The 10727-nt window shown below is 36.4% G+C and overlaps 2 protein-coding genes across 2 annotated transcripts; one reads left to right on the forward strand and one right to left on the reverse strand.

Annotated features, from left to right (window-relative positions):
• The first annotated feature begins 1040 nt into the window (after nucleotides 1–1040).
• Nucleotides 1041–6204, forward strand: LOC107829496 (nucleoside diphosphate kinase 2, chloroplastic-like). The gene is made up of 7 exons (XM_016656943.2): nucleotides 1041–1377; nucleotides 1480–1536; nucleotides 1660–1746; nucleotides 2460–2540; nucleotides 2674–2786; nucleotides 2910–2959; nucleotides 5933–6204. The coding sequence occupies exons 1-7, from the start codon at nucleotides 1123–1125 to the stop codon at nucleotides 5998–6000; spliced, it is 711 nt and encodes a 236-aa protein (XP_016512429.1). The 5' UTR covers nucleotides 1041–1122; the 3' UTR covers nucleotides 6001–6204.
• A 701-nt stretch (nucleotides 6205–6905) lies between these two features.
• LOC107829495 (GDP-mannose transporter GONST3) lies at nucleotides 6906–10457 on the reverse strand. The gene is made up of 2 exons (XM_016656942.2): nucleotides 10131–10457; nucleotides 6906–8481 (listed from the first exon to the last, which is right to left on the reverse strand). Exon 2 carries the CDS (start codon nucleotides 8473–8475, stop codon nucleotides 7342–7344), a length of 1134 nt encoding a protein of 377 aa, XP_016512428.1. The 5' UTR covers nucleotides 8476–8481; nucleotides 10131–10457; the 3' UTR covers nucleotides 6906–7341.
• Nucleotides 10458–10727: the final 270 nt, after the last annotated feature.

Consider the following 10727-nt stretch of genomic DNA (forward strand, 5'->3'; position numbering starts at 1 on the left):
AACGTGGCCCCTTCCCAATTTCACATGAATTTTGAGGCCGTGAAGATTATTTTATGACACTTCACAAACTTGTCCGTTCTTTTATTAAAATAGTCTTTTGACCCTAACCCACTTAATTAATAGATTTTCACCAGCAAAGAACCAATTGCCAAATTCAATTACGGTGAAATTAAAAATTTGGGGTAAAGGGAGATAAAGGATGTGATAATGGTTCTTTGGTGGTATAATGCTGGAGATGATATGAAGGACATCAAAGGTCTTTTGATGTGTGTTCTGTAAGTGATTTGGCGTTTGGTCTAATGAAAAATAGTGAGAGGAATGTGTTACGGTTGATTGTTGTATGTGATGGAGGTGTATAATTGAATTGAGGCTATGGACATGGCAGTGAAATTAGCTATTAGATTTGATATTTTGGATTTGCTTAGTGGTGACCGGTGGTTGTGATGGTGAGGGAAATTCTGTCCAGTATGTGTGTTTTTTTTCTTTATGAGTTTCTATGGAACAAAGAAAAGTAAAAAATATGCTTTATCTATGTAATTCCGAAAATGGTGAAGCTCAATCGATATCTTATGGTGGCGCTACCTGGTGATTTTATGGCATGGAAGGGGAAGGTGGAAAAAAAGGTCTGGTGTGCATCAAATGGTGGAGGAAAAAAATAGAGAAGAAGGATGCGAGGTCCACATTGAGTTTTGGAAGGAAAAAAAGGATAAATATAATTTTAAAGAGTTTCACTCGCTCCAATCGGAGTGTAATATACAAAATTTGTCATGGCAGCATAAGGGGGTTTAAGAGACACATTTCTACTTAGTAGAAGTGTCTAACTGGAAATAGGCTCAGTTGAAGTGTTTGAATGATCGTTGAGGACAACTTAAATGGACCGTTTATGTATTTTAACTAAATTATAAGCAAATATTATTTAGGGCAGGTAATATATAAATTAGGATAATTTTGATAAATAAGTTTTTAAATATGGTATCGCAACGAAAAAATCCTAGACAAGCCAAAGAAAATAAAAATAAATATAAAAAAGAAAGGCATGGAGGGTAATTTAGGTGATTCAGTATTCGGGTAGCTCCATTTAGTGCCGAAGAGGAAGTTGAGGCGAAAGAGATAGAAAGAGAGATGGAGGGTCTTAGCGTTGTAAGAGCAAGTCCTTGTGTTTCTTCTTCTGCAATATCATCTTCACTTTCTTCCAAAACCAGCCGCTTATCCTGCGCACCCTCTTGCAAGCTTATCCTTAACCCCATCAAAAACCACCACCATTTGGCTGCATTTCAACCTGCATTTCATCTTTTTGCAAGTAACCAATCTCGTTCCCATGCCTCCAAAAGGAACCATACAGCTCGTATATTCCTTCCCCACTTGGTTGCTTCCATGGTATGTTTATCTCTCTTCTAATCTGTATATAATTATGCATTTAGTTGAACTTTTGCTTACCCAATTGTATTGTAAAAATTTGAGGTAAATATCTTGTTTCAGGAAGAAGTGGAGGAGACATACATTATGATTAAGCCTGATGGTGTTCAAAGAGGACTTGTATGCTCTTCTCAATGTTCTTGTCTTTTTTAACTATGGATTGTTGAAACACAAAAAAACAATGCATTCTTTTTAAAGTCTTGTTTTAAGTTTTTCTGTGATGTCATTTCTTAATTGTAATAGGTTGGGGAGATTATTTCAAGATTTGAGAAAAAGGGGTTTAAGCTAACTGGATTGAAGCTTTTTGAATGCCCCAAAGAATTGGCAGAGGTTCGTCTTTTTCTGGAGCTGATTTCTGGAGCTGAGCTTGGATATGAATTACACAATTTTTTCCAATGACTTTACATTTCTAGTTATGCCCTAATTAACCCCCCCCCCCCCCAAAAAAAAAAAAAAAAAAAACCCTCCCCTTTTACCTCCTTCCCACCATTTTTCAAGACTTCCGTCTAAGGGCTTTGTAGGCCATTTTGCCCCTTTACAAACCTTCATTATTTACAGAATTACACTTCTGATATTGTGTAAATGTAGGAACGAATAGCGTTTGAGGCAAACCCAGAAACTACCATAAGATAAAGTTTGATAATGCATCAGGATTGGAGATTAAAGGTTTAACAACATTCATGTCACAATTTCATATAGGTTGGACTAATGGGAAATAAAAAGAAGCATGAGTCTAATGGGAAGCATGTTCCGGACAAAGTGATAAGTACAAACTTCACATGCCATATGAAGCCTTTTAGAGGGTAGCTAAGGAGTGGTCTGATAATTAATTCCATATACACTATTAAGATTATCAATTTTATTTATTTATTTTTTATTATTTGCTTTCCGAAAAGTAGAAAATTGCATCTTACGCTTATTTATCGATCGGAAAAGGCAATCCAATCACTATGTTAATGTTCTGAATTATTTCTCCGATATATTTATAGTATTTCGTCCCTGTTAATTCCTGATTATATTGCTCCCATTTATAATTGTAACAGGAGCATTACAAGGACCTACAGTCCAAACCATTCTTCCCCAAGCTGATTGACTACATTACCTCTGGCCCTGTTGTCTGTATGGTAGATTTCTTGCTATTTAATCCATTTCCATCGTTCACTAATTGAAACCAATGAGTTATATTCACACTGTATGTTATGTTTGGTAATCTTCTGAGCTTCCTAATATCTTGGATTCTATTCTATCTCTGGCAAGGCCTGGGAGGGTATTGGTGTTGTAGCATCTGCCCGTAAGCTAATAGGAGCAACTAATCCTCTTAATGCGGAGCCCGGCACAATCAGAGGAGACCTTGCTGTTCAAACTGGAAGGTTGGGGCAACAGATATTTGTGTTTTGCTTATTTGCTATTGTTCAATAACTATGCAGTCATTGTACTTGAAGTTTTCAACATTGCCAACTACTTACTAGATTTCTATGACAATCTGTTTGCAGAAATGTGGTGCATGGAAGTGATAGCCCTGACAATGGCAAGCGTGAAATAGGTAAAGTTCTAGATAAATCAACGTGAATGGCTTTTAGAATAACTTAATTGGTTTCTATGATAGAGTCTTTACAATTCTAAAAGGAGTGGCTTCAGTTTTGATGTTTTTGAGATGACGTAAAATATAGAATATATTGTGGATTTGCCAGATACCGACCTCCTAATTAGCCCTAGAAATTTTTTCTGTGTACATATATGTTTAACTATGTTTCCATGGTATCTCTCTATTGCACATATTTTATTTAACTAGAAAATGAGCTCATGGTATTGTTCAAAGATGATAAAGTCATACCCCACCTTCACTTTGTGATAATCACCTGCCAGTGTACAGAAATGCCATTGCGTGCTTTTAGCCAGATTGTTTTTCTCTTTAAGAGTGACACTTGTTTTTCTTTTATGCCACCGTCATATAAAAAAAGAGAGATTGATTCTGGTTCACTTTTGTACTTAAAAAGTACTACGAAGTATTAACTTTATAAAAAAAAAAAAGTACGACGAAGTATTAAGTATTACAATTTTGCTTTTCATATCAAACAAAACAAAAGTACTATTAAGTGTTACAATGGTTCTCTCCATGCATGTTTGACTTGGCATGTGAATATATGGAGGGAAAAGACATAGTTTTACTGATATCTGATTCTCCAGTGTGTTTCTTAAATCTCTCTCTCTCTCTCTCATCTCTATTTTTTGCTAACGTACTTCTGTTTTCATTTTTTTTTCTTTTGTAACTTTCACTGTTGGTGACAATAAATTTATTAGGGTGAAAATCAAAGGACAGACCGAAACTAAAGTTATCTTGAGGAGATCTATATTATCACTCTTTTTATGAAAATATTCCCATTTCCTTTAATTTCTTATATAGTTTCTAAATATGTCAATTTTTTTTCAAAAATTTGAAAATTCGATGTCCAAATTCGCACCGAAAATTAGTCAATTTAACGTTCGTAATTCTAAAAGGATTCACCTGGGAATGAAGAGAGTATGATTTATGGCCAAATGGGGATCATGGATTGTTTCCATGCAACCCTGAAAATCCAACACTAATGTTTTGTTATCACAAGCAAGCCCAAAATCTTGTTTTCATTAACCTAATTGATTCTTGTGCCGAGGGTCTACCGAAAATAGCCTCTCTACTCCGGAGTAGGGGTAAGGTCTGTGTACACACTACCCTTCCCAGACCCCACTTGTGCTATCTCACTGAGTTGTTATTGTTGTTGTTGTTGTATCCCCATTTCCTTTAATTTATCAAAAGTGCACTTGCCTGTTCATTCTTCATGTAGATGTTTTCTTGACGCTCCTTGTTCATCCACCATCTACCTACTTAAGTAGTTAATCTCAAAGAAATTTATCCGTAATGACCTTTTGTGCACTTGTCAGCTAAGTATGCTCATTTTGAACTTTTTGTTGGTGTGTGTTGAGAGAGCTTGCATGATGTGTCCTTTAATTTATCAAAAGTGCACTTGCCTGTTCATTCTTCATGTAGATGTTTTCTTGACGCTCCTTGTTCATCCACCATCTACCTACTTAAGTAGTTAATCTCAAAGATTTTTATCCGTAATGACCTTTTGTGCACTTGTCAGCTAACTATGCTCATTTTGAACTTTTTTTTGGTGTGTGTTGAGAGAGCTTGCATGATGTGTCCTTTAATTTATCAAAAGTGCACTTGCCTGTTCATTCTTCATGTAGATGTTTTCTTGACGCTCCTTGTTCATCCACCATCTACCTACTTAAGTAGTTAATCTCAAAGAAATTTATCCGTAATGACCTTTTGTGCACTTGTCAGCTAAGTATGCTCATTTTGAACTTTTTGTTGGTGTGTGTTGAGAGAGCTTGCATGATGTGTCCTTTAATTTATCAAAAGTGCACTTGCCTGTTCATTCTTCATGTAGATGTTTTCTTGACGCTCCTTGTTCATCCACCATCTACCTACTTAAGTAGTTAATCTCAAAGAAATTTATCCGTAATGACCTTTTGTGCACTTGTCAGCTAAGTATGCTCATTTTGAACTTTTTGTTGGTGTGTGTTGAGAGAGCTTGCATGATGTGTCCTTTAATTTATCAAAAGTGCACTTGCCTGTTCATTCTTCATGTAGATGTTTTCTTGACGCTCCTTGTTCATCCACCATCTACCTACTTAAGTAGTTAATCTCAAAGAAATTTATCTATAATGACCTTTTGTGCACTTGTCAGCTAAGTATGCTCATTTTGAACTTTTTGTTGGTGTGTGTTGAGAGAGCTTGCATGATGTGTCCTCCAATCGTTGATTGAAACCCTCGAAGTAATCGCCCATGGGTTTCCATTCACAAGAATGGAGTACCTCAATATGCAGTATTTGATCCATTTTCTCCAACTCCAAAGTCCGTCTTTAACATTATGAAATCTAGGAACCCCCAGTTCACTTGATCATAGGCTTTTTTTTTTTTTTTTTTTTTTTTTAATGAAGGAAATTGTTATCAAGAAGATGCATAAGGAAACAAAAGGTTACAAAGAGAGATGACTGTTAGCTCTATTAATACAAAAAAAGCTATGCTAGGATCAGAGAGCTAACAAAGTCCAAAAAATAGTCAGGGGTCATGAAGTTCCAACAAAAAAACTAACTAAACATCTAGCCTTCAGGAAGCATGCTGGAGTTGAGACACCATCAAAACTTTTGTGATTTCTCTCTGTCCAGATACACCAAAAAATAGTTGCTGGGATCATTTTCCATATCCTTCTGATGGCCTTATCAACTTTCCACAAAACCAGCTATCATAGGCTTCCTTGACTGACTGAGGGGTGACCCAGGATAATCCAAAGATGGAATAAAAGAAATTCCATAAGTCAGCTGCAACTGGACAATGAAGGAATAGGTGGTTCATACAGAAACCGCTGTTCTAGATTTTAAAAAAGAAAGAAACATAGAAATGAGTATGCCGTGATTGACTGATTGTCATCTGATCAACTGATGTACGTCTATATTCGTTTCCTTTGTGCAGCACTTTGGTTTAGAGAAGGTGAACTGTGCACATGGATGCCAGTTCAAGAACCTTGGTTGATTGAATAATGTCGCTAGGAGATATGATTCATCAATAGAATTGAAGGTTTCAGTTTCACTAATCTGAAAGAGATGGATGAATTCAGTTTTGTATGAATATTACTCTGCCATTGTAATAAACTTTCTATTTAAAGAGAGAAGTGTGTTTGTAATGCTACAAGAAAAGCAATTTTAACGGTTCATTAGAAGAGCTTTATTAGCTTCTTGTTCCAAGTTCAGCGCAAACTGGACATCGAATTCTAAGACCTCTGTCCTCAAAGTTAACTTTACAGGTTCTGAGGGTCAATTTACTTCGAAAGTTATTAAGGTATTCCATGCCTTTTGGAGTCGATAACTGGATCACAAGTTCACTAATCTCTTCTTTTAAAGTAACCATTCTTTTTAACCTATTTTTCAATGATGAATAATTTATTGTGATTTGACTAATTTACCTTTATAAATGGAGTTTTCTCTTTTGGTCTAAACAGAAAATACTAGAGCTTGTACAATACAACTAAAAAATTGCAAATCGCCAATGAAGAGGACTTCTTTCATGTAAGAAAATTTACTAGATAATCAACTAAAAAGATATATTTCGTCCAGACTCCAGTGTACAAAAAATACTAGGAAGAAATTTTTTAAATTGTTCGGCTTAAAGCATCTGCTGTTGAATCATTATATTGATTCTCCTTTGCCTTTGCGTATCCATATGCACACAAGGATATGCGAAGTAAAAGGAGAAGCAATATGCTGATTCAACAAAGATGTAACATGCCAAAAGTTGCTCGAAATTTGTCAGTGTTTGATCATGGAATACACACCTGTTTGCACATAAGATACCCAAGAAAGACATGAACTTCCTCTTTTCTCTCCTACCATCTCTTTCTCTTGAAAAGAAGGTTATGCAAATTATGTCAGCAAGTAAGGACATAGTATTAGACAAAGTGTTTTTTGGCGCCCCCTTAGAAACATGTCACTGGTCTGTGTACAGGAATGGCAGAGCATATTGGAATAGTCTGTCACAATTCTATCAAATGAATTACACAAATATTACTCCACCATCACCCACTACTCAAATTGGGAGGAGAAAGCTTACTAAATACAAAATAAGTAAGCTGAATACAATCAAAACTATAGAAGATAAACCTAAGATGTTCTTTTGCAAAGTTGAAGGCAGCTGACTTCATACCCATGAATAAAATTTGCAATCCACTCTCCTTTCCTCGTGAGAGCTGCTTCTAAGTAACTGGCGGCTGACTTCATACCCAATCTGGCAGTTAAGACAGCACTGGATTTTCGACCAGGTGTATAATTGAATTCAACAATATCTTTGACATACAAGAATGAAAGGGAACTCTTCCCAAGAATATGTTATTGTTTCTCATCTCCCGATTGTGTAGCTTGCTTCTCATTCTCACTGCTCTGTATGCTGCTTTGCATTTCAAGGAGCTTCTGTTGTTCCTCATCAGCTGCTTGTGGATTTACATCTTTCACAGCCTTAGGCTTGTTGCTTGTGGATTGCTGGTACATAACACCGCCAAGCATGCAGATCAAGAGTCCCACTGTCCCAACAAGAGTCGAATGTTTGTCCCAGATGACTAGATTTATCACCACTGTCAATAGTTTGTTCACTATGCCGAGAACAGTAAAGCCTGTAGCAGATATTGCTCTACGACAAGAAAATCCAAAGAAAGAGATTGCTAGACCAAACAAACACGACAGGGCTACGGGTAACACCACTTGAAAACTGTACCAATCTGACTCATCCTGAATTTCATGCTTTATCTTCTTCAGTTCGCCCATTATAAGTAGCTCAATAGGAAAAAGCATCAAAGCCTCAAGATTGTTGTATAGCACGAGACCCCACGTGTTTAAGCCAATTGTCATAACAACATGCTTGATATAAACAAAATCAATGGACATGCTCACTAAGTAAGCCAATGCCCAGCTATAAGCCGTAAGTGTGAACTGGTAATCAGTAGTGACATAGAGCACACTACCAGCAAAGATTGTACCTAGTGAAGCCCACGTTTTAATTGCTGGCCATGGCTGATGCAAGTAGAGGGTCTCTCCTATTGCAACAAAGATGGGGACAGCTGATCTGAAGACAATAAAAGTATCAACATTGGCATGGAGGAGAAGCTCACTATTTGTAAAAAGAGATAGGTAGAATATAATTGCAGCCGGCAGGAACCGCCACATTGTTACAAGATCAAGCTTATCATGTTGTATGACCTTGAGCCCCCCGCATATGAGGACTCCAGCTGCACTTGTGAAATACTGCAATGCAGTTAGTGCTCCTGGGTAAGGAAATTTCATGACAGCCCACTTGTTAATGATGGAGAGTAGTGATGCTGATAGACAGTATCCAGCAGCTACTCCATAAACTGATGCTTGCTGAAGTAAGGCATCGTACCAAGTCGATTGGAGACTGGGGGTTGGTGAAGAAGCATCTGAAGACTTCCTGGCATCTCCATCTTCGGGATTTTCCACATCATTTGACATCTATATCTGAAATAACAAAAGTACATGTTTCTTAGTATAATGTCATTTACTTCTTCTTCTTTCTTTTGTTTGATAAACTAGTGTATTGTCTATTACTATGAGCAAGTCTGCAGAACCTAAGTTCGCTTCTTACTAAAGCAAAAGATATTTACCAGACCAGAGCATTCACCAACAATCATTTTGGTCACCTGCATCAATCATTTTGAACTGGTCGGGACCGACTGTACAACTCCTCTTTATTCATTCTGCTCATAAGGTACATCTAATTATACAATTAACTAATGTCTTTAAGGCAAATTAGGAGTTCTTTAAAACTATAGGTTCTTTGACACTTATCCCTACACGGACATACGGTTATCTTAACCAAAATAAAGAAGCTCCTCACAGACATGGATGGTATCATCATATGGAACCTTTATTCCATTGTCTTCTATACCACGTCCGTATTGATTCCGAGAAACTGTAGTAGGTCTTTTGAGACAATTTTGGACATGTGTTTTTTAATCTACCTCTTTCCCTATCACCTTCAATCATCATACTGTCACACAATCATAAAAAGTAATTGCTAACTTATGCTAGCTTCTATTTAAGTTTTTAGTCCATTATTCTTCTTTTCTTTAACCATAAGAGGACAATATAAGATTATTTCTTCTCCATTTCTTAATCCCTTAATAGAAACTTCCCTGTTTTTGGACCTCATTTAGGAGGGGGTGGGGTGGGGGAGGGGGGGGATTAAGTTTCTTTCCATGTACTATAAAGTGGAAAAAACTATCTGTTAACTGAAATATCAAACAGCATTCACTCTGTCCTGATAACTTTCAAGGTATGAATTTCTCTAATGTGTAAATATGTAAATTGGTTAGGCGCAAAATCAAACGATCTACAACTTTCGCTCTCAGTCCACTGCTGCTTCAGTATGCACTACTCTTCATTTCTAATCTGACTAGACAATACTTAACATTGACAGAAAATCAGATATACTCAGATGGAATTGGTGGCATGCTTCCATATTAACTTATCAAGGTAGAAAATAAAGAAAGGCGTTCTCGCCAACCCCTATTAATTACCATAATAGGAAATTGGAAATTGTATTTTGTCAGCACGATTCTTTGACATTCTTTACATTTTAAACAAAATTGAATATAAAGAGGGTCCACATTTGCTGTGACTGGTTCTGCTTTAGATATGTCGGCAACATTACGTACTGCATCCAACATACTAGACAAAACTAGTAGTAGTACCAGATTTGCATAAAAGTACTGCTCACTCCAACTAGCTAAATCTCACTAGAACCAGATACAAAGCTAAGATAAAACATCAATTTACAATTTCAAAAATGACCGTGAAGCAGCAGAACTTACAACTTACTACTTACTAGCATAGTTAGAAGAAAACAGTAAAACAAATAAGCAGATAACATAAATACAAATACACATGTTGGAATTAAAGTACAGATTTGGTTAAGACCCACCAAGTAAGATTGGAAGGGATAATATTAAGATGGATAATGAAATAGTAAAAAATATGGCAAGGGAGGCCAAATGATAGTGGATTTGGATTTTGGACAGGTGCATTGACAAGAATAAGTGACGTGACAGTGTAAGAGTATAGTATGGCTAGATGATTAGGGTTTGAGGAGGAAGAGAGGGACTCACCGTTGAAGATCGAGAAATTGGAGGAAGACGGTGGCTGCTAATGATCCCGGCGGAGGCGTCGGTGGCTCGTATACACCGGAGAGTGAGAAAAGAGAGCGCAATTGACGAATGGGGTAATTAACGCAAAATGAAAGTAAGCCCCTTTGCACTCTTTGCAAGTGTCCCAATTACGCAATGCGTTAATAGTCCACTAGTGCGATAATAAGTCGCAATTACTAAATGCGCAAATTAAATTCGATTTTTAAGTCCCAAATAGTAAATGCTATTTTAAGTCGCTAAATCCAATTTATTTCGGAATAAGTGGCAATTACCCATCGCAGTTACCAAGGCAATATATAAGTGGCAATGTGGAATGCGTTTTAATTATAAGTCGTAAATGCAATTTATATGTGCGTTTCACATATTTATAAAGCCACGTTTCTCATATGTGATTTGTAAGTCACTAGTTTTTTTCAATTCCCGTTTGAGACTTCCTTATTAGTTACATATAAATGTTTTTACTTACAGAAAACTACTTATGACACAAATAAAAAGTTTCTCCCCTTATATAATCAATAATTGTCAAATTTCTTTGATAAATATTGAAATTCATTGATG

This window comes from Nicotiana tabacum, chromosome 6 (assembly GCF_000715075.1).
Source record: "Nicotiana tabacum cultivar K326 chromosome 6, ASM71507v2, whole genome shotgun sequence".
Taxonomy (NCBI): domain Eukaryota; kingdom Viridiplantae; phylum Streptophyta; class Magnoliopsida; order Solanales; family Solanaceae; genus Nicotiana; species Nicotiana tabacum.